Source organism: Varroa destructor, unplaced genomic scaffold (genome assembly GCF_002443255.2).
Source record: "Varroa destructor unplaced genomic scaffold, Vdes_3.0 BEIS01000007.1, whole genome shotgun sequence".
Lineage (NCBI taxonomy): Eukaryota > Metazoa > Arthropoda > Arachnida > Mesostigmata > Varroidae > Varroa > Varroa destructor.
This window is the reverse complement of record NW_019211460.1, coordinates 31,350,839-31,377,424: the sequence shown is the minus strand read 5'-3', so window position 1 is coordinate 31,377,424 and position 26,586 is coordinate 31,350,839. Positions and strand designations below refer to the sequence as shown.

The window sequence follows — 26,586 nt, the reverse complement described above, 5'->3', positions numbered from 1 at the left end:
GCTTCATTTAACTTTATAAAAACATGCCGACTGCCCGCACGGTGTATATCTATAGATACAGTACCTGAGAACAGATGGTGGCTGAGTGTGTTTTGTGTTTCTGGAGCTCTTTTTTGTGATGATTCCTATAGCTAGGATAGCACGTCTCGATTGATAGGTCAATGGTAATATGAAGGCGAGTCGAAAGCTGTCGTATTGATGCTACGACGAAGGTGTCGAAGGAAACACGTGAATAGGTAGACAGGTCGGGCAAGACGTAGCTTTGACTACCTTTTTGACTCCAACTTTAGTGTGGATATGTACCGCATTTCCCGTAAATACTGATGACCGATATTTAGCCGCTCGCATATGTGATATGTTTTGTGCTGATTAAGAAAGCTGATTTTAGATAGGAAAATAGAGGGTTGAAGGTAACAAAAACAACTGTAAGATGATCAATTAAGCTGTCAAGCAAAAAAAAAGCTTCCTAAAGGTGACCCTACAAAGCGCGTATAGGGCAGGCCAAAGTTTCGCGAAATCAATGCGGTATCGGACATTAACTGTAGGCAGACTGTATTCGTTTAAAGTATATAATTTCGCTTAAGTCACTATTTGGTATGTAAAGTCTTCTTTTTTGATTAATTTAAGCCAGTTCTATAAGAGTGTCCGCAGTTTTTGCTTACTACCAGTTTTGCCGACTACCGACCGGCGTAGCTATTGTCAAGGCCGCTGTTTTTTCAAAAAGTTGCCGCTTGTTGAAACTTGCTATTGCTATTGCTATCATTAGTGCTAAACAAGTCTAGGACAAAAACATCTAAACCGCAGTCCGCCCACTTCCAGACAGCTTCCTTCGAAATTCCTAAACACTCACACACGTAAAGCCAGCCAACGTATTAGTTAGCCAGACTCACCTGAGTCTGTGTGCATGCGGGTTTGTGCGTGCTATCTGTCCCGTGGATGCGTCAAGGACATGCTCGTGTATGATAGATTCGGTGAAATTTCAACATGAGACGACGAAGATGGAAAAAGTATTAAACAGTGATGCTAGTAGTATGAAATCTATCGCTTACGACGTTTTACGCCTACATAAAACTGACATATCATTGAGAACAGTTAAAGTTTAGAAACAGGCCCAAGTTAAGTCGAACAAAAGGCCGATTGGAAACATGTGAAAAATAGCATTGAATATCGTATTTTGTGCAGTAATAACAAAAGGTTAGTTGAACTGTAACATGTGAACGCTTTTCCGGTCCGGACGGGCGTTGTCTTCCGTTGTTTTATGAGATGACATTCACCCCTTGCCACCATGGAAAGGATTCAAGATATAAGTTGAGCCACTTGACATACATGTGTATGGTATTTGAATCGAAAAATAGGTAAGGAAAAGCCTGATTATACCGAGAATGGATGCTCTGCCTTGAAAATGTGGTGCGAAAGAAAAAAAAGCTAAAGATAACATCAATTCTCGTTATTTGCAGAGTGATTGACAAACCTACTTCAAAACGTATGAACAAGTATCTCCCAAACTTGAAGACAATTTCTCAGGACAATCGATACGACCACCAAATCTATATTTTATTAAAAAGTTATAGGCAAAAATCGTGTGTAGATGATATATGCTTATCGAGATGCTTTCGTGCGCTGTTGTAGCAGTCATAGAACAATATGTAAAAATCGCATGATTGCCTTACGCATACGTGCACCATTGTAAAAAACACTTGAATAAAGAATCTTACTGTATAGCCCTCAGTAAGACCTAAGACATAAGACTAGGAATGCAAACGGTAATGAATCGTCAGCTGCTGAAATTTGCCGCTGCCCGTGCCCGAGACCAACTTTCAATGGAAAGGCGTACTGCTATCATAGCTTAATTTCTAGAAAACATTTTGCAGCAACTTGGGTCGAAGACATTAACATGACTAAAGTGCACAGATGTCGGTGCTCTACCACTAATGTCCAATTGTTCGACATTCACGTTGAGAACAGCAACAGTTATCCCTCCACCTTTTTTGCCGTTCGGGTGACACCATCGGCCTATTTACCTTCGGCGCATTTTCTGAAAGTGCGCCCACGCATGTGTATGCATTTCAATGCATATATATTCTCCGTATGTTGCCTACTTGGGCAACCAAACCTTTCTTCTTGCATCTCCAAGGTTTCCAAGGCTCCCAAGGCCCCCCTGGCAACAGCTTATGAAGTATGCACGTTCCTATAATGTTGTATCGTATGCCGCATAGTATATCCAAACGGAAGCTGAATAGAGGGAATAATAGCTACCTTGTTCACTGAGTACACTTTCGAGGCCAGCAAGCTTAACGGGTTTCATTCGCTGACTTATTTCTTCGGTTGTTGGCCGAAAGCAGAAGGACTGCAGGAAATTGGGAATAGGCTCTATGGGAACAAGGCAGCAGTTACGAGGGCCTGCAATAACTTGGTTGGTTAGCTGAGCAAACTGAAGCAAAATGGTGAGAAACCATGGAGAAAGGGTAACCGATGGAATGCCTTGAATCCATGGCTGAAATCTAGCCTTCACCTCCCACGCGATAGGGCGTCGCAGTAATGATTGTGTTCCTCCCGGAAATGCCGCCCTTTAGCGTCACCACTAAGGCAACCTATAAAGATCAGCTAAAGAAAAAGGGGCTTTTTGAAAGCCTGCTGCCTGTCAGTCCACTTAATAACTATTACTACTAAAAACGTATAGAAGTAGAATTACAATTTCGAGGACGACAATCTGCTATCCGATCTTGTCCTATAAACATGCCTGGCTTCATTCGCTGAATCACCTCCCCCGATATGATATGAAGAATATGCCGCTCGTGAGCGGGAAATTCACTTACAAGAGTATATATATTACGTAAGTACTGCCGGTACGGATATGAATTTGATACAGAGTTAATTTGTGCTATCCATGTGATTCTGTAATAGTTTATCATTATATCACATAGACCAAGTTAAAATGTGTGAATGCTGGAGAGTTGTATCTGTGGAATAGGCGAAAAAAAATGACGCGTTCTGTTTAATGGGCCATCGTATGATCACCAAAGCATACTAGACAAACAGATACTCACTCAAATATAAAGTATGGCATTCATGAATGGTAGAATCATTATATCTCTGTGACCGTCGTTGTAAGATACGCTCGATGATATACGCAGCAGTCCTAATGGGGAGGAAAAAAGCGACGTCTAGTGATTAACAGCACAGGTGAGCTGTTAATTAACGCTAGTAGTTTTCCTTTTGATGTGCTAGGACAAGATACGTTCTGTATAGAGGATACAACCGATGTACTAATGCAGATATCTTCAGCTTAAAGTTATTGGTTAACTATATTGGAGACTATGTGCCGAAATCAAGTTCGGATCAATCGAAGACTCGAATTGGCCGTAGCGGATTTCTCAGCTGAGTTCATCACGTTGGAGGGACAACTTCGTTTCGACTAGGAATCGACTATCATTAAAAAAGCTCATTCAGAAATGACTATTATGGAGCGAATACAAAAAGTATTCATATATCTTCAGTTATGCTTTGCAGTCTTTATATAAATGGTACAACCCTTAATGCCGCCTTATAAGAAATGTCGTGCTTTGTAGCTGCTTGCTGAATCATTTTATCTGTACCTATATATAATAAATAATATAATAATTTCTGTGCCTTTACTTGGCTCGTTTTTCAGAGTTACCTAACCATGTCAATCACGGGTCGTATCATCCCGGCTATCTGGTTCAAATATGATTTAAGTCCAATCACCGTCCGCTATCATCGAAGAGGGCAGCCTTTGTACAGCTTCTTGACGAACGTGAGTTGAGAGAAAACAATACCTATATACTTGTTTTTTAAAAACGACTCGAATATTCGATTTAGGCTCAACTTGCTTCTTCTAGGGAAATCGATAGAAGTCGACAAGTTTTTTTTGTCATACAGTATAAATCATGCATACCAAAAATCCCCTTCAATTCAACGATTCCTTCGTTTTTATATTTTCGATTTATTATCGTGCCGTAGCTATTTCTAAATTCATTTTTACTAAGTAAGCTTCCTCGGTTTGATTCTGACCCGAACGTTTCATTTGTCCATTTTGAATAATTTTACTGCTTAATTTACCAGGTTGTGACAAAGATACAATTAAGATGCAGCATTAACATTTTGCTCTTGCTTTTGCCTTCTTTGCCTATGTTACTCTGGCGATGTTCCTGCGGATCGTTACGACAGGGTTGTGCAATTGTCGGCGGAACTTTCACTGTCGTTGGTATCCTGAACTCAATTTTCTATACGGCCAGCGAAGTGTTTCGTAAATTCGAGATGGGCAAGCTAAGCTGAGCATCATCTTCAGATAAAAATCGATTCGAATAGAGCACGGAACCTACCCCTGTGATCATACCTACTAACAGGTTCTACGGAAAATGACAGAAAAAACGACCACATCATAAGAATAAGCAGAACATTTCATTGCTGCCTTCTACAGATACGCGACTCTAGCTAAAGTGTATCGACGAAACATACTAAACTATTAATTTGTGTTGACTCTTTCGAAAAAAAAATATGATTTTATACAAGTATCTCATAATTTGCGCGTTTAGCTGTGGACATAGTTATAATATATATGGTTCGGTTATGACATACATTTTCCGTTTCAGGCATACAACTACACACACGAACATATATATATATCTATATATGCATGAGGAATTTAAATCCCTCTGAAGACAATAGACAAAAACATCAAATCAAAGCAATTTCCTCCATAACCCTAATAGGAAGGTCATTTTTCATATATTTCGTTTATTATACACAAATGACTCATGTTAATAATATTCGTGTTATAGGAAAATTAACCAATGACGAATGCCAGGACGCCTAGATATATGAAGTGGTCTAATAATGAAACAAAGAATCCCTGGATGCTACCGAAAGTGGAAATGTCGTCTGCGTTTCTACTATAATACCGATTATCTGTTTTCTAAGACGTATGTTTATTCTTCTCGGCTTCGAGGGATCTTATGCATTCCAGTGTGTTATGTGTTTCCATGCAAGATCAGATTTCTTATTATTGTACCTGGATACGCACGTATAGAATATTTTAGCTGCGTGCATTCGATACGGGCTCACGATATGCTGCACACTTATCGTTTCCTAGTTACGCGTGCGAGGCAGGAATTGTATAATAGGGGGCGGAACGACGGCAAGTAGGTTGTCATAGCGGAAAAACCGGATCGTGTGGGACTCGACTGGAGTTATGCTTTACATAAATAAAAGACGATCTGAGCCAAAATAAAATGCATCGTTATAAGCACACATTTTGTAGACCATGGCCGTACAGAGGAGCCGGTCGGTGAGACTGAATCTACCTGTCTCACTGACACACTTGAGTATGTCATTTAGAATGTACGACGCACTTGTATTTTCAGGCGTAACAGAATAGAAGAACTAAGGGAAAGGGAACAAAGCACAAAAACAAAGATATATGCTCCCGTAAATCCACTAGAAAAGTATTACGAGTATTGGAACCAATTGTACAGAGGAAGAGCTAGACAGCCAGACAGGAAGGAACAGAGCAAGGGGAGGAGGACCGAGCGGGAGAGGAAGCCAGAGAACAGACAACTTCGCCTTATAATGTCATGTCCATGCTGCCCGCCAATGTAGTGAAACAAGAAAAGTATCTGTGCGCCTAATGATGTTAATTATTACAATATCATTAGGCGCACAGATACACGATTTTATATATGGACCTGTTTGGTTTAAACAAACAGAAATACGACGAAACACACAAAAATGGAAATACCTAATATCGAAAGGCTACTACTAAAATAAACTAGATACCTAACGAACGAGTAGCGGTTCCCCGTTCAAATGGCGACGATTGAGGCAGATTAAAAGCGGTTAATACCCAACATGAACCCACGGAACCTTTCGCGACGGCCCGTGACCCACCCGGGGGGGAGGGGGCACCATTTTTATTTCACCTAGTTTATAAATACACGTGTTGGGGGTAAGCTGTGTGAACGTATATACTTTATGAACAAGGTATTTAAGTAATAAAAGAGAATTTAGACAAACAGGGACACACAGTTCGGCCTCTTATTTCCATCATAGATTTATTAGCCCTGCGGTCGTCTTTCCATTGAGATAAGACTAAGTTATGTAATTTGTAATTCACCAGAAAAAGCCTTAACAGCGACGTATGCATTTATGAAGATTTCATAAAAAATCAATTTTCTATTGATTTCTCAGACCCATTGTGCCATGCCATAAGTAAGCTTCTGTAGCGAAATAGGTTGCAATGGATAGGTGCTATTACCGATCCGCGAGCTAATCTGAGCAACGATGTAGTCAAGAGAAGTTTAGCTCTGCAAGAGGATATACAGCCAGAACCAGTCGCGTACAAATATCTAAGCATGTTATGGAATCCGGTATCCTGCTAGAATCCCATCTAACATAAGTGCCATACTATGCGAAGACTGGTGGGTCGGCGGCTTAGCTGTCGGTAACAGGTTCTGCGCTATTCCCGGGGTCGTTCGATTCTTCAGTGTAAACGCAACAACCAAACTGCTGGTTCCATTTCTCGTAATCGGCGAGACAGGACTCACTCACTGATGGCCGTATAATCCGAAGAGCCGCCAAGAAGTCGCCTAGTACAACGGGACGAATCTGTAGATAACAATGTGAATCTTTAATTTCAGGAACTAAACAACCAGTCTTTATACGTATCTGTTATTCTAGATAGCCATTTCGGAGAAAATCGTTCGACTGAAACAGCACGATCCGTTTTCTGCAGCGCTAATTGAGAAAACTGATCTTTTAATTGTCCTGCTATCTATTCTCTCAAAGAAAACTTCGCTGAGATACTTCAAAGCTGCAGTAAAGGTTCTAATTCATTTATCCGACCCAGGGGTAACCTCAAAAATTGATATGTAGTTAAATAATGAACAATGAAATTTAAACTGGATTTTAAAAAGCAGGAATCCTTTCTGACACAGGTATATATCTCTACAATTAGTATTCTAATTGTAGAGATATATACCTGTGTCAGAAAGGATTCCTGCTTTTTAAAATAAATTTATAATGTATTCATTATAAATTATAGAACGCATGGCCAGACAAGCCAGCGCATGCAAAATCTGTACCGTTTAGAAGATCGCAGGAAGTATCTGCAAATACACGTACGCCATTTCCACAAGTTGTGTTTACAGAGTGCGAGTTAACATGAATTTTGGGATAAATTCACTCATTATGGCGAAAACGCTAGAGCAACTAAAAGCACATGAATCTACCGTTTTGCTCTAGTCCCAGGTCGTAAGCATGAACTGCCCAGTATTGTATATGCATGAAGTTTCATTATATGGAAACTTCTGCTCAACTGAACTTTTTCAGCAGCTTGAAGTCTTGCTTCTACAAAGCCTTCCCAGAAACAGATTGATAAAATAAGAGTGCCGAAATGAATTCGTTTTTTACTGGATGAAGATCAGGGTAAAGGAATAAATCATGAGGAAGTATGGACATAGCTTGTGTTACGTTATCTAAGGTGAGTGAACTGAGGTCAGAAGAATCGTCGTGCAGCTGTCGAACGGGCATCATAGCTGCTTCGCGGCAGAGGTTATCGACATCAGCACCCGAGTACCCTGTGAATGAACAATTTCTGCCTGTTACTTTGGTAAATACATATATTCGGATAGACAGCTTCTTCAAACGTATCAATATAGAAATTACCGGTACTTATTTCATGCACTATTTTCAAGGTTTTAGGATATTCATATTTCTAGTTTGTATTGTACGCGATAGTATATCAAATCGTTGTTGTTCTTAAAAAGTCTTGGATGAATGATAAAAATATCCCGTTTCATATACAGAGGTATTTTATAATGAGTGTGTCAATCACCTCCAGACATCCTTAGTTTTCTTGCTAGCATTGATGTCCGTAGTCAATTTCCAGAGGTTCCAACCTCATATCATGAAAAACTCAGTTCTCGAAGCCAGTAAAACTTGTCTCAAACGTTCGCATGGTCGTACAAAGAATGACAATCACTATGCTTGACTAGTGCAATTGGCTCAACAATCGGCAGCGATAGCAGCGTTGCGGGAAAGGGTAAATAGGGCGAAAGACGTCATAGAAGCGGAGGAATTTTAGCGACGCTGTCAGCTGATGTCGGTTGCGTATACAACAACGTGCAAATAAACTTTCGATAGTCAAAGTGAGAATACTGAAATTAACTAGAGGACGGAACTAGCGGGATATTGGCCTTCTAAGATTCGTGTTACTACCCAAAAAGCAATACAAGTAAAAAGTGCTACAAGAAACAGAATACAAGTTATAGTTAAGCTACTTATAATTAAGGAAGCATTGTACTCAAGGCTATAAGGAGGTGACGACGTAAGCAAAGAGTTGTTTAATTCCTTCTATCTCTCTGTGTGTGTTCGTTATTCATTAGCTAGGTAAGTATTACTCCTACGAAGTGGAAATCGACGTTATTCTTTGAGTATGACATATGTAGCACGTTAAGCTCAGTTGTAGCTGTCAGTTTTACATAAGCCCATACAAGAAATTAGTCGAAAAGAAGTTATTGCAACTTCGTGAAGCGTCTTGTGAGATGGCGAAAAACAATGGAAAACGAGAGAGTGATGTTGACATAACAAGGAGAGAGAAAATTATATATATATATATATATATATATATATATATATATATATACAAGCTTTAAGTTTGGCCTCTGAAAATTTATTCCTTCGTTACAACAATAGGTCCATGCACGAATGAAGTTTCTTTTCAAATTTGAAATATTCCGTTAATAGGGGAATTAAACTTTGAGTCTTGTAATGAAAGTATGACAGATTTATTATTTTTTTTTTGTTGTTTCTTCCGTTTTTGTTTCACTGCATTTCGCTGTATAAGGATCAGATTTTATTTTGGAACATTCATAAATAAGGTATATGAAGATACATGTGGACGAAACAGAGTTAAGCTAGTTATTCTGTTAGCCAGAATAAAATTGTTACTAACAGGATACAAAGACAAGTTTTGAGTTCAGTGCATTGCATTTTAAAAATTATTGCTGCGTTCGTACATCTGCGATCACCGCGGTATTACTGTAAGAGCAAAGATGTTGTCAGATGCTACCATCAGCAGAAAATTAACGACAAAATCGGTAATAAATTCATATTTATTAGAATGTGTTATTTCCATGCGTCTAATTTGCCATTTAATAATTAATATATCTGTTATTTCTCTTTCTCATTAGGTCGACGCAATGCTGGCTTTGTCATGTCGCACTGTCGCTAGGCAGCTATGGAGCTATGGAGCGCAGAACACGGCTACCATCGAAATTGGAGCTCGATACTTATCGTTTGCGACAAATGAACACGAACAATTGAGAGACTCAGTTAGAAAAGTGGTAGAAAATGAAATTAATCCACGCCTTGATGAGTGGGAGGAAAAGGTATAGACCAGCAAGCTTATCGCTCGGTTCAATCTAAGCCCCTTTACATCCGCTACTGTCGTTGAGGCTTCACAGCACCAAGCAAAGCTATGATGTGATTCATATATATTAATCATCATGCGTTTTTATAAGTAATCAAGCAAAAGGAAATGCAATATAGCTTCCTCCAGTTAATTTTTTATTTTTATATTATAGGGTATGTATGATAAAAAATTTGTTCTGAAGAAACTAGCCAGTATCGGTGCTTTGGGCATTACAAAGCCCACAGAATATGGGGGGCTTGGACTTGACTACAGTTACAACGTGCCGTTTCTGGAGGAACTCGGCATGTGCAGGGCTGGCGGTGTAGTTAGTGGTAAGGCTCCGGTTATTATCTTATAACAAAATAGTAAAAGTCATCAGCAGCAGGCTTAAGATAATAGCTTTATTGCATTTTTTGTATCGTACCATTTCTTGATAAGATATTTATACGGCACGTCATCAAGTCATGGGCAATAAAAAACGCATTTGACTGTTTTGGCTTCTTGTTGTATAGTTCTTGTAATAATAACAACAATAATAATAATATGCACTTGTAGCTACAATGGGTGGATTTAAATCCGCTTTCCCTTGAAACAGGTAAAGATGCTCGAAGCTATTTATTACTAAAATGAAGTCCTTGTTCTCGAATTCGCGCAATTACTACAATTAGAACTTGTCTTCGCAGGTGTATCAGTACACACGGATATGTGTACACCAGCCCTTATACGATTTGGTTCGGATGAACTGAAAAAACAATTTCTGGCTCCCTCAATTTCGGGGGACATGCTTGGCTGTGTGGGTGTCAGCGAACCGGATGCAGGCAGTGACGTGACCGGTCTCAAAACAACGGCCGTAAAAAAAGGAGATGATATCATTATTAATGGAACGAAAATGTGGATCACGAACGGAGCGCAGGCAAGCTATTTTTGGTATCTATTCTGCTCGATAGCAAAATTTCATCCCAGCATATAAAAGTGGTATTTCACTTATACCTTGCGGACCATACCTTTAAAGTATTGGATGTAACTTCTACTTTTTACAGCGCCGAGCTGTTTCAACAGACTAAATAGGGTTTTAGTTAGCATTAGAAAAAAAGGTAATATTGACATACATTATTGCACGCGAAGTCACAACCGTAAAAATATATACATGCCGTTTGAGCATGCCAAGACACATAACGAGTCGTTATCGACTCCGTTACTCTTTCCTCTGAAGATATCTGTGTCTCATTTTTAGGCTGATTGGATGTGCATGTTGGCTAACACACGCGAGGGAGCGCCGCACAAAAATAAATCGCTCATTTGCGTTCCTATGAACCTAGAGGGCATCACTGTTGCTAAAAATATAAAAAAAATTGGCCATTGGAGTTCGGATACAGCTCAAATCTTCTTTGAGGACGTTCGCGTCCCAGCATCTAATATTATCGGTACGCAACATTCACCCTTTATTAGCTGTTACTTGCTTTGCAGCTTATAAGTACGTCTTAGTTTGAATAACACATGTGTTTTTCTTTTTCTAGCGTTATGAAATAGCGCCAGCTTGAGCAGGCATATTGATTCTAAATAATCAAAATGCGGTCCTGGAAAAAAAACGATAATAATAACGATTCTAAGGGTTTTAGCAATCCCTTTTTACAGTATCTTAGGATGGCAAGAGATGAACCCAACCATATACGTATCCGAAACGTGTTTAGCATGTCTGCAGGCGTATCTTCCTCTCATAGGGGTAACAAAAAAAGACGCAATTTGGCCTCTCTTTCTCTGTAAAGGCAATATATGTACGCAGAACATAGGCAGGTACCGGAATATGAAATACGCTTTGTCCTGATATTTCAGGTGAGGAAGGCAAAGGTTTTCTCTATCAAATGATGCAGTTTCAAGATGAGCGACTTGCGGCAGCTCTCCTTGTGCCAAGTTCTATGGATTTGGTCCTTGAAGAAACGATCGAGTACCTCCGGAATCGAAAGGTACATTCGCCAGTTTCAATTTTAGAAAATTTCTATCCTTGCTAGTTTTTAACAATAGAACAGTAATATAAAATACAATATAGCTAATCATTTTAGGTTTTTTGACATCCTGAAGAATAATATTTTGTTCAAGTTTTTGTTTTTGCTCGAATAGATTTATCGCAATTTTTTTTTATGTTTCCTTTTTTGACTATATGATTCCAGGCATTTAAAGGCACCTTACTTGATAAACAGCACATCCAGTTCGTTCTGGCTGAACTTAAAACTGAAATCGAAGCAGTCCGCTCTATTTGCTATCGAGCAGTAGAAAAAATGGTCGAAGGCGAAGACACGACGCTACTTGCCTCAATGGCCAAACTTAAAGCCGGTCAGTCAAAATACAATTAGCCTAAAATCAAAATAATTTTTCTTATTTCGATTGGCACCTTGGCACGGCAAAACTGGGCAATGTGTATGAACTTTAAAGTTCACCTTACTAGCAGTTCACAAGTATAAAAACCAATTCATTTCAAAGCGAAAAGCAATGCCCTATGAGTAGCTAAACCAACGATACATCGGGTATAGGTGCTTTGCTATCTAGTCTAAGCTTAACGGTGATTACGTAATGGGGACGTAATATTCTAAATTTAGAAATGTCAGTTGTGTTTTCGAAACTCGTATTTAATCATCTCTAATCAAAACATTGTCTCGTCATTCTGCAGCTCGGACAGCACGAGCCGTCACAGATGCGTGCCTCCAGTTCCATGGAGGAATGGGTTACACTCACGAAATGTCTATTTCACGTGCATGGAGAGACTCACGTTTGCTATCAATTGCTGGAGGAGCTGACGAAATTATGCTCTACATTATCACCAAATTCATGGGTACATGCAAGGACTAATATTTTCTATAGACAGCATTAGCTAAAGTATTGAGTCGCAACCTTCGACATACGACGACGATATTATTTACTAAACGCATACTGTGATAATATTCTGCACTTGATAGACACTTCCCATAGAAGCACACAATAGTAATGCAATCGTGTATTGCTTTGAATTAAAAATCATATATCGGTGCTGCTGTGTATTTGCAGTGTGTATTTTTGCCGACCGCAGTCAATAACGTTTAGGTAAAAAAAGAGAAAGCATCGAGGTGCTAAAATTTACCACTGTTAGTGAAGACGCTTTAATCGTCGGTGAAATTAACAGCTATATAGAATATAGATGTGCTCTGAATAGGAAAAATCCACTATTTACACTTACTTCGTCAGCAATCAAATCTGTTTGCTAAAACATAGTAAATATTTGAAGAACACAACCTTTTTATGAAAGCCAGCGTGAATGATATATATATATATATATATATATATATATATATATATATATATATATATATATATGTTACTTTTTCTGAATAAAGATAATTCCGTATTAAACACTGATATCCTTCTTTTTTTTTTCTATTTATTTAAGTGTAAAATCTACGCTAATTATTTAAGTGGATATTCCACATCATCATTTTACATAACACACAGAATCATGCTGACTAGTACGCGACGCACACATGCTTTTGTTTGGCTTGTGAATTCTTCAGTATTGTGTACTATTTTGACCAAGCATTAATGTTTATATGTGAATTAACTATATTTTGCTCACTCAATTGTTTTTTTAAATTTTTCTCACCCTACTGTCAAAACTGCTCAGTTGCAGTGTTCAACATACCAACGGCCACTAATTTATTTTTTATAGACACAAATTTCAAATTAAAATAGCTTACGAAGATAGTTTACTGCTTGCTAATCCATGGAAATGAAAGTACCCCATAACTTGTCACGATTAATTTAAGTCTGATTTATGCTTGTAAATGCTTGCTTTCAAGTACAACGACTACTCTAATTGCTGAAATCGCTAATTTATTTATTCGGTAGATGACTGCTGACTTTTCAAAGCCATGAGTGCTTGGTTCCGTCTAAGCTCCTCTTTGAAATCTGCAACCATTTTTACGTACAACCGTTGCTTCTCCACCAATCGAAGATATTCATACTGTAGTTTATCACGTTCCATTTTAGCCTCGTGTCGGCGCTTTTCTGTTTTAACTCGATTCTGTCGAATACCCTGAACTGAGGCTTCGACTTGACTCAGGAACATCTCCCTACTTGTAGACGAGTCCATGGCCTGTGAGAAGTTATCCTGAATAGAGTTGAGTAGCCCTATCTCTTTTTCGAGATAGGCACACAAGTCGCTCATTGTGTTAAACATCGTGTAGTACTGTTTCGTTTCCCTATGCACATCGGCCACCTGCTGATGTAGTTCCAAAAACCGCCTCTGAAACTGGCCGAGCTCAGAGCGCGTGGGAATTTGATCAATGGTGCGCTGCAGTTTCCCCACTTGCCTGTTGAGCTTGGCAATTTTCACTTTCATTTGGGACACCTGTGCAAACTCCTCCTCAACTTTCTCGTCGCGCGCCTGCGACTCGCTGATGCCGTTGTCGCCCTGGCGTTGTTCTTCTGCAACCATCTGCTGTAGTCTTTCCAGTTCTCGTCGGCATTCCCTCTTAAATTCGCCTTCCTGCTTTTTCATCTCATCTAGAACCTGGAGAAGTTCACAGACTCCGGGAAACACTTCCTCTTGATCTTCTTTTTCCTTTAACGCTCTCATTCGTTCGGCCTCTTCTCGGGCCTCTTTGATTTTTCGACGAGCGGTTTTAACATCTTCACGGCGTTCTCGTACCTTTTCCCGCAGATCTTCCAGCCGCCGTTCCCGCCAACCGATCTCTTTAATAACTCTATGCTTCCGTTTTTCCATTTCGTCCTCTTCGTTACCGCGGAGTTCTCGCCATTCGTTTACTCCTTCGGCAATTTCGTTCTGACGTCGTTCTACAAGCTCTTTCATTTTTTCGTTACCGCCTTCGACACCACTGGTAGTTCCATCCGCTAACTCGACGGATCTCATATCACCAACAATAGCTGAGCTCCGCTCCTCATCATGTACACTGGCTGCACCTTTCTGCGAATACTCGAGCAGCACAGCATCGAGTAATAGTTCGCGACTAAGACTGTTGGGTGCATTATGCCGATAAGCTCGAACCGGTCTATATACCTCCACTGATTTAGGCCGACTTCCGGGTGAAACTCCATAGTTTTTTTCAAGCTGGTATTGCGCGAAGCGCGCATAATACTGTGCGTTTTGCTCACGCGTTTCGAGAGCACGCTTGACAAGCCATTGGACCACAGGAAATACGTGGATATGATCGCTTCCCTGAATCTGATGCGGCTCAATTGGGTGCGGACACTGAAGTGCTTTCAGTGCACGTACAATTTTCTCTGTTAGTGCAATCTTCGTGCCAATATTCCAGTTCTCATTGAACAAAAGCTCGACTTCGATATCCATTGCACACACCTAGAATTTGCACAGATGAGTCACTGATTGTATCTATTTAATAAACCAAATATGCGGGCCCTAATACGCACTTATATGATTAACAACAACGGGTATATTTTAAATACTAATACGAGTACTTTTACTACTAGAAAATAGCTAAACGGATCCGTTAGGGTTATCACGTGCTTATTAAAGTTAGCTTGCTATGCTAGCATATTCTTTGCTTGGTATAACTGAGTAGATCTACCACTTTTGAATAGTTCACTATCATTTTTCGACGCTCTACTCACCTGAATGCACCAGACGAGCCCACCAACGATTTTGTCGAACAGTGATAGCCCTTTGATTCGCGCTCGAAAATAACCTGCAGCTAAGAGAAGTTGCACAATTTCCTCGCCGCGCTCCGCTTGCAGTTCGTCTTCACGAAAATTCGGCCCTGGGATTGGACCTCCACTTGTTACAGACATTGTGTATTGCACTTCAGTAGTTAAACTTCACATTCATCAGTATATGATTGCGCAGTCAGGTTCTGCACATTAATCTCTGTTGTCTCAACATTGCTGAGTTACTTCCTCCGTCCTGATGACTTCCATCTTGGCGCAATCAACTAAAAAAGCTAATCTTTTCACTAGATAAACACTCAAAAAATTTTTGGAAGAAGACTAACAATAAAAAAGGTGTCTTCTCTTTGGGAGATGCATTATACCTTGTTTTTAACGTATTTATGAGTATATTTAATCAGTAAATGTTACGATGAAGGGCGAAACCACTATTGCATTACGTTGCTCAGTTCGAAACAAAAATTAAGTCACAAGCTCAACTCTAGCGTACGCATCTATAGAAGGTAATGGAATTTTTAATTTTTATTTGATAAGAACGTCTAGTAGAAGAAACAGATGTGTTGTTGGTCGTTTATCTAATCTAATAATATAGTGGGAGTTGAAAACGGTTGCGGATTCTCTAGGTGATAGGAGTTGCCAAACACAATGAGATCGAAATGGCACCTGTTTAGGTAATTCAACCCTTTCTCATCAAATACAGAAAAAGAACGTAAACAAAAAATAAACAGGTCAAACTAGGGTTGTCATTATATGTATATTTGACAAGAAATTTGTAAGACTTTTTGCTAAACAATTGAGTCTTCGAGAATTTGTATACATAAAATTTCAAAGTATTAGCTGCGTTACGCTCGAAAATCCTTTATTGAATGGATGAATGCTTTCCATCTCATCACAACACTGATCTTTGCTTGCCGTCAGCTCGTTCTAGAATTAAACAGCATTAAGCTCTAGACTCAACGTAAAGTGACCCGTCGTCATTAGACTTTTTAAAATCGGGATGGAAAAATTCATAATTTAAATGTGTCACGCATAATTAAAGTGATTTGTTTTTGCATCCAAGGATTCATTCTGCAAAAAGGTTGGTTTAGGAAAGAAAAAGTTTTTAGGAATAATTTATCCTCGCGGAATCCGGGCAGTGTTTTGAGTTAGTTCCTAATGTACTGTAGGGTGTCTTCGACGCTCCTTTGCACGCTTCGCGCACGGAGCTGTGGTGCAGACACCGTCTATTTGAAAGCCATTACTGGCTGCGTAATGACTGTATTTACATCGTTTCGTCAGACAGTTACGTTATGTACAGGTGATACCTGCCTGAGGTCTTTTTACCCTGATAGTAGTGCCAAGGCCTGATATTTACAAATCCAGCATTTGGTTTACGACGGTCGGTAATATTAACTTCAAAAAAGTATCGTCCTAGAATTGTGACGAGTTGAATGAACCACTCTTTTCTAATGGATGATTATATGCTGCTACAATGTTTTGTGTAATGCGTGATAGTTACTGATCATTCGAAGTAGCCTATAGTGTGGGAAAATGCTACATTTCGAATGTTGCATTTTTTTTTCAATTATTTGTTTGATATAGAATGCCACGCCTGGGTGCACTTCTGCGCGCCAGTGTGAAAATCACAACTTCGATTCGGCCGACCTCAAAGCCATTACGACCAACTCGAGCCGCCCTTACGTTGACACCAGCGGCTGTCAGCCGTGTTAAGGTGAAGACATAGACTTGTACAAAAAAGATAATAGTCAACTGCTTCGAATGAATGGGCTAGCCAATAATTTTCTGGTTTTGTTTTTTTTAATTTTGTACCATTGTAATAATATACTTCAAATGATTTTTTCTAGTCATTAAACATTCATTAGCATTCAAGGGTATATTACCAATGGTAACTGAATTAAGAGCTGAAAAGATATCTGGAACTAACTGATATATACAAATACAAAATTCTACTTGAGGTAATATATTTTGTGCATATAATTATTAACAATGGAGTTATCACAGGAGTTGCTAGCCAAAGAACCGGATGCCATTGGGCTAAAAATTGGTCTCAAACAACGTGGATGCAGTGGGATGAGCTACGTCATAGAATTTGCGAAACAGAAGGCAAAATTCGATGAGGAAGTTAAACAGGTATTCTTTTTTGCTCGTTTCTTTATAAGTTAAAGATGCTTGCAACGCGTAATAATGGAGGGGATTCGTTTTCCTAGAGTAATGTATAAATTAAATTTGTTGCTCAGATGTTTGTCAAGGAAAGGCTGCTTGCCCCCTAACTTCGTAAATTCGACAGTGTAACGTGAACAGCTGTTTTTCAGTAAAGTAGTATTAAAGGAAAATAAGATGCGGTAGCATGGAGTGTAACTGAGTCAAAAAAAAAAAACCTAATGTCAACGTAGATCACTTACTGTATAGCTCAACCGAAATCGTTGAACTCTCTAGGACAAGCGAGCTTCCTTTGTTTATTTGTAATTTTCTAGGACGGCGTGCGTATCTTGATTGATGCCAGAGCGCAGCTATCACTTCTGGGCACCGAAATGGACTTTGTCGAAAGTAAAATCGCGTCAGAGTTCATCTTCCACAATCCTAATGCTAAAGGCACCTGTGGTTGTGGCGAGAGTTTTACGGTCTAGAACACTAGCGGCATAGAATATCCTCGAAGCTCAGTGCGTTATATTGAGTAAGTTTGTTTGCGACAGGTCAAACATTTGACGTGGAAAGGGAAAATTTTAAAGTGAAACCTCTGTACGTGCGTGTGTGTACTTATATATGCGGATGTAACACAAAGGACGCTTGCTTTCCTGTGATCGTTTTGCTGAGTCATTTTAGTAAAACGCTACAATCTCCTTAGAAATATTTGGGGTGGCACGATATGTACATTCATTAATTTACGACGCCCCAATGGAAAGGTAGTATAGTCACGTTATTAAAGTAATGCCTTGAAAAATTAACTTTCTGTGAATGTACTTCACTGTACATAAATATTAAAAAAATATTCGGAAATTATGACTTTTCAAACGTAAATGGTGGTGGTAAATTAACTGATAATTTTAGAAATCATTTTTTTGCATATTGCTTTTTATAATAGGTTTTACAATAGCATTTATATACCTAAACAGTACTTAAGGAGTTGGATGGTAGGTCACAATTGTCTTTTCTAAATCTTTTTTATAATATTTATAATAAATATTTTTGATTTATGATAAGTCTAGATTTATGATAGATATATTTGAATTTATGATGGGTGGTAAAGCCTGAGTTAGTTGCAGTTTTAATTTGTTGCCATTCACTTAGTTAATGATAATATTTGTTCTGACCATTATGGATATACGGCAGTATTGTGCATCCATCTAAAATGATTTACTGGAGAGCTTTCACAGAGTTAGATAAATTAAAAATCTACGTAAACGCTCAACATGATAGAGAACAATGTATGGATATATATATATGTAGAAGTAGAACTAAGATGTTTCGTTACGGTTATTATTTATTTAATTGTTTTTATTATTATATATATTATAAAATATTATTTTAAAATGGTTAGTATTTACGGTTCGCAATTTAAACTTGTACTAGACTTTAATATTATTAAGTATACAAATTCTATTCATCATGTGATTAGTGCTCCGGCTGACTCTAATTAAAAATTAAAATTACGAACGTACCGTTTGTCCGCTGTGCAATAACGTCTAGCTCGGCGTCGTTTATTGAATGATCGATGCTTGAAAGCAATTTTTGCGCGATAAGTCGGCGCGCTTTCGTAGTCGGTAGAGGGATGTAGATACGTTTTACCATACGTCGTCGTGCGGCTTCGTCGAGTTCTTGCGGTCTGTGTAAACACATTATAAAATGACCCATATCGAAGCTTATGCGCAGATGCATTTTACTATACAGTGAAATGTTAGAATAGACGTTTAGGGCTTGATAGCCCTTGAAGATTATTTTAGTTCTATTAATGTCCAGCCGCCGTAGAGCAATTAAGTGCGTCTACGAAAGGGAATTCAGAGAGGAATTCTTTGAGGTGAAATTTAGCATTTATCTTACCTGTTAGTCGCCCCAATAATGAGTACTCGGTTAGTTTCCTTATGTGTATGAGCTCCATCCATCTGAACAAGGAACTCCGTTTTTATCTTCCGGGAAGATTCATGTTCACTTGATGACCTCTGTGAGAGAAGAGAATCTATTTCGTCGACGAAGACAACCGATGGTTGATGAACCCGTGCCACAGCAAAAAGTGTACGGACTAACTTTTCCCCGTCACCAACCTAAATATAATCAAGAAAAAAATATTTGCAAAATGTTCATTAAATATTTCTTAAGTCTTAGCGAGTCTCCGAGAAGATCACAAGTGAGTACAAATAATTTTCATGTAACGCCTGTGGAGAGACTGTTGATAACCATTTAACGAATTCCATTAAATGGAGAGATTAAGTCTAATATAAAGACCATAAAGAGTAACATGTATTATAAAATTGTAGAGAAATATAAACCGCGTGATAGTTAATATAATTACACACTAAATATAATTCACAATTTCGAGTTGGTTCCTAACAACATTTAAATGTACAGGTGACAAAAATCAGATTTTCTTGAGGAGGATCTTCGGTTTAGAAAAAATGCAAACCAGACCTAAATACAGACCCATTTAGAAGTGAGCGATGAAGCCGAAATTGAGAAGAACGTGGCGTTGGCCTGAGCTGCTATACATTTTCCGATTAACGTTTTGCCTGTTCCAGGAGGTCCAAACAGAAGAAGACCTTTTGGAGGTTCACGAACACCTGACCAGTTTGACAGAGACAGCTCTTTCTTAGCTTTACTCTTTATTAAGCATATCGTCCTGAATGAGGCTAGGCTATCATCATATACGTCAGTATTTTAATATTAATATATATGTTTTTTCTTAATTTTTTTGTACTAGTTAATACCAGAATGATGACATCTGGTTATATAGATTCCAGATTTTTTCTGAGTTTTCCATCGGTTTTCAGTTTCAGGGTGTGGAAAAAATAGAGGAGGCTTTACCTTTAAAAATGTCCGGTCTGAGAAGAGGCCAGACTATCATTTCGGTGACTGTTTGTTTAGCAAACTTCAGTCCCGCGATGTCGTTCCATGTTATCTGGGGCCGAACGGTCATCATCTCGTTTTTAATAACCGCGACAAGAGTCGGGTCCATGCATTTCAAAGCTCCGTTAAATTCGTCGGAGTTTTGGTTCGAACACCTGTAGTGGTTACAGTAAACAGTTGAGGCTACTATCTTTTTAAAATAATATCCAGTACAAAAATTTAGTCGTCTTATAATAACAGCTAAATAGTGCTTAAATTTAGGAAATTATGAGTGCTTTGGTATTTGGATTGTACAACTGTGTGATTTCACTCATGCTTCTTCCGTAATGACGTACATTTAATAGATCAACGATTAAATCAACTACACGTTAGCATGGTTAGGATTTCGTAAAAATAAGAAACACTCCAGACCGTAATAAAAGCATACTGGTTTTCTTGGTTACCTAGTAAATAGGTTTCAAGGACATTGACCACGTAAGGCCCTGGGTTTTGAACCCATAAAATTGGGTTTCGGTTTTTTCCCACACTCATCACATATTGTTCTTACTTACACATTTGAGGTTAACACCGAATGTCATACATGCCACATTGTGCAAGCAAGAATTTGCTACGTTTTAGCAATAGGAACTGAAAGGAAAAGACCACTAAAATACACTTACTCAGCAGAATTAGATGGTTCGGGCTTTTTCCTTTTGCCATTCTTGACCAATTCGTCGTCATGCATGTCCTTAGCAGTAGAGAACGGATGACATGGAGCTTTTGTGGAAGTGACAGAACTAGAAGTTGCATTTGACGCTGAAGGTTGTGACGTCATGGATAGTATTACCTCCTTCCAGTGTTTGACAAAAGCAACCACATCGAACGGTTCGCCAGTCTGAAGTTGTTTTTAAACCAGCAACTCCTACATTATATGTTGATCCTATATCCTATACAAAATCCTATACAAAATTATCTTGAATATCCATATGTTAAAGAAGTCTTATAGCCAATTCAGTACTGAGCTGTCAATCATCAAATAATAAATTTTTATCTCGAATACATGAAAGTCTTCTGGACAATTCGTCCTTATACAGTTTTTCATTATACATTTAGGTGCAAATCCTTATTCAAACGCTTATTATGATCAAATAAATGTGTGATAAAACTAGGTGTTTTATTGCGCCCTTTAAGAGTATCTTTTTCCTTTCCTCCGGATAATACCCCTTTATCGATGTATGAGCCGTCTTTAGAATCATATAGAGGTGGCCTGCCACTTGAATCCATCTCTTGTGGGTTGATAAAAGCATTATCGATTGCGTACTGGATTTCGCTACTATCAAAATAGGTCGAATTTTTTTCCTGTAAAATTGTGTACAAACATTAGTACTATACACATGTACGCTCATCGTGTATACACAGTTCCTAATAATAATTTCGGCAGCTTTTATTTGTAGTTTTTAATGGCTTTAACTGAAACAATATTAAAAAAAATGTACTACATTCAGTTTGCAGGCGAGAAAATAAACAAGCTCTTATGACAGCGCTAGAGACGTTCACAGATTACCGACACTGTTTTAATCTGAAGAGTAGTGATCATTGTAGTAAAGCATGGTATGAACTCTCACCTTCGTCGCTTTTCCACGTTTTTCGATTAGGTCGCGGATTTTTTCCCGAGTGCAAGAACTTTTGCAACGAGCTGTCTCAGCTACTCGATGTTGGACGACATGGGATTCGTTTTTGTCGCTTTTTGAACTAATGCTTGTTAATACATTTCCTTTCAATGGAAGAAATTGTGACAATACCTCATCAGATTGCCATAATCTATCCAACATTGATGAGTACTGGATCCTAAGAAAGACATGGGCCTCCGCACTTATCCTAGAGGCAAAAAATGCGTCCAATTCCAAATAATAAATTAATCGCAAACAAATTGTTGGTTTATGCATGTATATTATGTTATGCTTTTATATCACAATGTTAGTTTTATCTAATTACTCCAGTTGACTAACCTTAATACTTGCCTTTAGATTTTCGGATAAATTTAGAACATTATTACTGAAAATTTTGAATGACCTAATAATGATTAAACAGACGAAATCAATTAAGGTAAAGTTAGATACAAAAGCAACTTTCACCTAGTATGTTGAGTTTATTCGATGGCCTTAGCAAGAACAAAAATTACTAATTACCGACTTCATGTTTTCCACAACTCAAGCCTTTAAGCAGCAACGACCCCTTTCATAGTTACGTTAGCAAATCAATTATGTCTAAATAGAAAATACTGTTTCTTATCGCAGCGTGGCTGGGGACCAATATCGATCTCAATTATATAGCGCTGCTAAGTGTATTTATAAAAATACAACGTGCTCCAGCTTTTCACAAAGCTTACCTTCCCTGTCTGAATAGAGCCTCCCACAGCACTAACATGCCTCGCACTCCAGCCATCTGATCAGAAGCGGTGCGAGGTTCGAGAATCTTGCGCTGTAACTGTGCTGCCGTTGCCCAAATATCGCTCATTTTCGGTTTAGAGATATTCAGATCACAATCTAAACTGGTACGAAAGGATACCAAATCAGCTGAGCGATTGATCTACGTTAGCAGTGTACTCGTAATTCAACCGGGATGCGTGGCACTTTTCTCTTCCTTTTTGTGCGATTTTTCACTTTTTCTGGGAAGGCTTAGTTTTCCGCTTTTTTATTTGTTCTCAGTGGTCGTATGCTAATCAACATTAGCGAACCGATAATGAAATGTTTATACATTTTAGAATCTTGATAGATCTAAGTAATAACTGGTCACCGTCGGCCGTCAAAGTATGTAACTACAACATGATTTCTACCTACGTCTCTATTGAAAAATCTTAGACGCTACAGAAAAGGCGTAGATATATATTTGCACTTGGAATAGTTACTTCTGGACATAGAAAAATAAACTAGATTATGAATGATTTTAGCTTCCTTGATCATGAGCGGTACTCTATTTGACTATGTGATTACTACGCGCAAAATTTAGTGATATCAAAATCGCAAATGGGATAGAGTACTTTATTAATAGATGTTCCTTAACCGAAAGCAAAAATAGAAAGCGATTCAGCTCAATGGATCGTACAGCTAACAACATAGTGTACTACATCCAGTCTTTCTGATTAAAAACACGAAACATGGATACATTACAGGTGAACTCCATCATAATATGAGGACGATAATTTAATGCATATATATAATATGTAGATGGAAAGCGTACCGTTTAGTTCACCGGTTATTCTATATAGAGCAGCTATTCTCACAGCTGCCTACCGTGTACACCAAACATCAAATTATAGCATATCCCCAATCTGCTATTAAATTTCGCAAGTTGATATTTGCGACGCACTTCAATATGTCAAACAAAACGTGAGAAAAAGAAGCTAGAGATCGTCATACGATTTCGGCATGTCATAGAGCCTGCCGATTCAGTTAAATTTCATTACGACCATTAACCTAATCTTAATCTTGAATGAGACAAACTCTTGGCTGCTTTCTTGCAATAACAACTGAAAAAAAAAAGAGAAAAAGAGTGATAAAGTAGAAATGTCATAAATGGCACTTTTGTACAACACAGTTTCTCGCAGATTTACAAACACTACTTACGCGCCAGTCGAGCATTGGGCTTAAATAAATGTTTGTACTCCTAGCAGACGAAGTTCAAACCTCCCACCGCGTTTACATTCTTCGACTGCTCAAATCGTAAATGCCTTATGGAATAAAACCGTAAATATAATGAGTGTTGTTTTATTTTCAATCAATCTTAAGCAGTTAATTTATTTTACGAACGCTAGATATATATATATATATGTTGTTGTAGTATGTTCTTCAGGACCAGTCGCGTAATGGGTAAGCCTTTCTTTTTGTTTTGTCTCTTTCATTTCCTTCGAATATTTTTCAGCGAATTGATTTATAATAAGCGTCTTTATTAAAATAAAGACGCTTATCATTAGCGAAGTGGTAAACTTCAATCTGAAAGAATCTTATTCGCCCAATTGTAAAGGTGCGTGCGTTGGTAGGAACACCGAATATGCTTTTTGTAAACATATTCGATGCAAACTTCTCCCTTATAAGCTGATGTTTTCCCGCATTTATATATACATATATAGGGCGCAGCTTCCATAAACAAATGTCGAATAGTAAGATCGCATGTATAATATCATTTCATTGATAATTTGCTATTTGTTCGTATATATACATTTATATTACTGATTCTGTTGAATGTTGCAATTGTAGACATTTACCTGACGAGTAAGATAAAAAAATTAGGTTGATACGTTTCAATTACTCGAACTTTTGGCCAGAGAAGTACAGATTTACAATATGAATGCTTTATGAATTTTAAATCTTCCCGCACTGACGTAATAATCAACGATGTTAAAAGCTAGCTGGAGTGCCATATAATAGGCAAACGAGTTCCATGTTTGTCTCTTAAAAACAGAGCTTTTTTTGTTAGGGTTGATTAAAAAACGCCAAGCGATAGCATCTTCGAGAGAAACCCAGTAGATATGTTTGTTTAGTATTTTGTGGTCATAGTTAATGTTGTATTTACTAAACCAACTTCGTGGTAACTCATAGCTTGGTCTGTGTGATCATACCGTTATCAGCTCGTCGCCCTGCACAACTCCGAAAGTGGCGCGATGAGTATTTCTATTTCTTATTTCTCCTTTTTTGTAGTGAGAAATAAATCATTTTACTGCAATTGTACACATAAATAAATACACACATTTTGTATTTCCATATTGAATTCAAAGTGTATTAAAGTACCACAGATTGCAAAAAGGGTTCAGTTGTAAATTGTTCTTTGCCACAGAAAATGAGCCTTGAGTGAAAGAGGTACGGCGACATTCATTGAACTGAGAATCGTCCTAAAATGTAGCCCCTTAAGCGCGGCCTTATTTCAGTTACGAATTAGAATTAGAAATATAAAATAGTGTCGAGAACAAGCTAGCTTTCGTTACTTTTGAGAATGATCACGTGTCTGTTTACTAATGTGAGGAATGCGTGGGGTAGTTCGAATCTTCGCAGAGACGTACATAGTTGCGTGATGGAAAGGGTCAGCCGTCTGAAGCCATGCTTAGTGCTAGTACCAGATACAAACATGAAGAAATTTAGCCACTTAAAGAATTTAATTCAATAACTGCTTACAATTCTAGACAATTCGTGCATTACACTATTGTATATGATTTAATGTGATAATGTTATTCATGGCCTACTCATGTTATCATGTGGTACCTTAACCATTTAATTGTTAATTTACACAGCTGGCTCTCCTCACAAAACGATGCCTGTCTACGCCCGGATTGAAACCGTATATGTCCTTCTTATCCAATCACGTTGTCCATTGTGTTATCATAGGTATAATTAACATCATATTGAAAATATTTACAGGTCTTATTACAGACCAAATTACTGGCAGACAGATAATTTAGTCGGATGATATTTAATTGTTATACAATACTCGTATAGCATTTTTTCAAATGTATTTGGGTAACATCTATTTAATAAACGTTTCTTCAATGTGTGTAACTGAAGCTGAATGGCTAATCATATTAATTAACATTTATATGTGAATGCAATCTGAAAGCAGAGTCCATTGAAGTCAATAACCCACTAACGTCTATATGTATATACATATATAACTCATATGTAATAATTATTTATATAGGAATTATAAGCTATGGATATCATGTCGATAAAGACCGCTAGGTATTTCATAGTTTTCGGAAGACTGGTGGTGCTCTTCCTATTGTCTTTATGAAATTGCAAATGTTTGAATCAGGAAATGACGGTTTCGCGTCTCAAATCCATAACCTGTTTATTTCTATTTTCTTGGTCCTCTTTCGACCGACAGAGCGTAAAAAGTTGAATGCATAGCACTTACATGCGCTTTGACATTTCGGGATAGGTTCATTAGCGCTGTTCGGAACCGGCTCATCTGTCGTAGCTTTAAAACGGTAGCTAGCATTTGGCAAGCTTGGGACTTAGTAACAACCAAATTTGATTGTAGCTTAAATGTGCGTAACAGACGAAGACAAATGTGTGCAAGATATCTTAGTGAGGTTGGAGGACGAAGTCGTTTTCTAAACTGCTACAGTAGGTCTTATGCCCTCAGATTATTATCCAACGGACAGTAATATATCCTCGCGCAGTAATCAATGGAGTAGGCTAATATATTCCTCCCGATAGCGGATCTTGATATCCAGGCAGTCATAAGGAGAGTTAGAAGGTTACACACATTCAAACATTTAAAACGCAGCAGCGGTTATACTAGTTACTGGTAAAGTATAATTAGTGAATTTTTGTACGTACGTCTTTCGTTTGTTATCACCGATCTATGACAAATTCTAATCTGTAGTCATAATTTTCTACAATGTAGTGCATGTGCGACAATGGTGGATTATGCGAACGATAAGTTATGTCGATGAAGTC

At 38.2% G+C, this 26,586-nt stretch overlaps 6 protein-coding genes across 15 annotated transcripts in view; 4 read left to right on the top strand and 2 right to left on the bottom strand.

The window, feature by feature from the left end:
* The window catches only part of LOC111253811 (endoplasmic reticulum-Golgi intermediate compartment protein 1-like), a 67,945-nt gene extending 61,907 nt beyond the window's left edge, over positions 1-6,038 (top strand). For 2 of the 3 annotated variants that reach the window (XM_022813841.2, XM_086975477.1), the window contains 2 exons: positions 3,653-3,775; positions 4,189-6,038. In XM_022813841.2, the coding sequence (XP_022669576.1) occupies positions 3,653-3,775; positions 4,189-4,296 (231 nt within the window). In that variant the 3' untranslated portion in view covers positions 4,297-6,038. The remainder of the gene's footprint in view (positions 1-3,652; positions 3,776-4,188) is intronic. The other variant, XR_002674826.2, reaches the window with a different exon arrangement.
* Positions 6,039-6,045: 7 nt separating this feature from the next.
* LOC111253810 (fidgetin-like protein 1) lies at positions 6,046-23,736 on the bottom strand. Of its 2 annotated transcripts, XM_022813837.2 has the most exons (11): positions 23,375-23,726; positions 22,524-22,852; positions 21,760-22,012; positions 21,356-21,493; positions 20,815-21,029; positions 20,114-20,310; positions 19,733-19,869; positions 19,136-19,356; positions 18,757-18,920; positions 7,489-7,595; positions 6,046-6,624 (listed from the first exon to the last, which is right to left on the bottom strand). In XM_022813837.2, the coding sequence occupies exons 2-11, from the start codon at positions 22,649-22,651 to the stop codon at positions 6,451-6,453; spliced, it is 1,734 nt and encodes a 577-aa protein (XP_022669572.1). In that variant the 5' UTR covers positions 22,652-22,852; positions 23,375-23,726; the 3' UTR covers positions 6,046-6,450. The 2 variants fall into 2 exon arrangements, with proteins under 2 accessions (XP_022669572.1, XP_086831600.1); XM_086975474.1 differs by lacking the exons at positions 6,046-6,624; positions 7,489-7,595 and adding an exon at positions 15,225-15,363 and having other exon boundaries at positions 23,375-23,736.
* Positions 8,094-12,462, top strand: LOC111253813 (putative acyl-CoA dehydrogenase 6). 2 transcript variants are annotated; one of them, XM_022813845.2, is made up of 8 exons: positions 8,094-8,344; positions 9,210-9,407; positions 9,603-9,762; positions 10,114-10,343; positions 10,665-10,854; positions 11,264-11,394; positions 11,599-11,761; positions 12,096-12,462. In XM_022813845.2, exons 2-8 carry the CDS (start codon positions 9,219-9,221, stop codon positions 12,272-12,274), a joined length of 1,242 nt encoding a protein of 413 aa, XP_022669580.1. In that variant the 5' UTR covers positions 8,094-8,344; positions 9,210-9,218; the 3' UTR covers positions 12,275-12,462. The 2 variants fall into 2 exon arrangements, with proteins under 2 accessions (XP_022669580.1, XP_022669579.1); XM_022813844.2 differs by having other exon boundaries at positions 8,094-8,406.
* On the bottom strand, positions 12,807-15,749 carry LOC111253812 (coiled-coil domain-containing protein 93-like). Its single transcript, XM_022813842.2, has 2 exons — positions 15,047-15,749; positions 12,807-14,774 (listed from the first exon to the last, which is right to left on the bottom strand). The coding sequence occupies exons 1-2, from the start codon at positions 15,221-15,223 to the stop codon at positions 13,293-13,295; spliced, it is 1,659 nt and encodes a 552-aa protein (XP_022669577.1). The 5' UTR covers positions 15,224-15,749; the 3' UTR covers positions 12,807-13,292.
* Positions 15,884-26,586, top strand: part of MagR (Iron-sulfur cluster assembly 1 homolog MagR) — an 18,202-nt gene continuing 7,499 nt past the window's right edge. For 2 of the 6 annotated variants that reach the window (XM_086975485.1, XM_086975484.1), the window contains exons 1-4: positions 15,884-16,175; positions 16,679-16,808; positions 17,090-17,227; positions 17,572-17,771. In XM_086975485.1, the coding sequence (XP_086831611.1) occupies positions 16,680-16,808; positions 17,090-17,227; positions 17,572-17,724 (420 nt within the window). In that variant the 5' untranslated portion in view covers positions 15,884-16,175; position 16,679 and the 3' untranslated portion in view covers positions 17,725-17,771. Of the gene's footprint in view, positions 16,176-16,252; positions 16,476-16,678; positions 16,809-17,089; positions 17,228-17,571; positions 18,095-21,789; positions 22,084-26,586 lie in introns of those variants that run through there. The other 4 variants (XM_086975483.1, XM_022813855.2, XM_086975486.1 and 1 more) reach the window with 4 other exon arrangements.
* Positions 23,865-26,586, top strand: part of Dera (deoxyribose-phosphate aldolase) — a 17,829-nt gene continuing 15,107 nt past the window's right edge. Inside the window, exon 1 of the mRNA XM_086975481.1 lies at positions 23,865-24,003. The gene's annotated coding sequence lies outside the window, so the exon portion shown is untranslated. The remainder of the gene's footprint in view (positions 24,004-26,586) is intronic.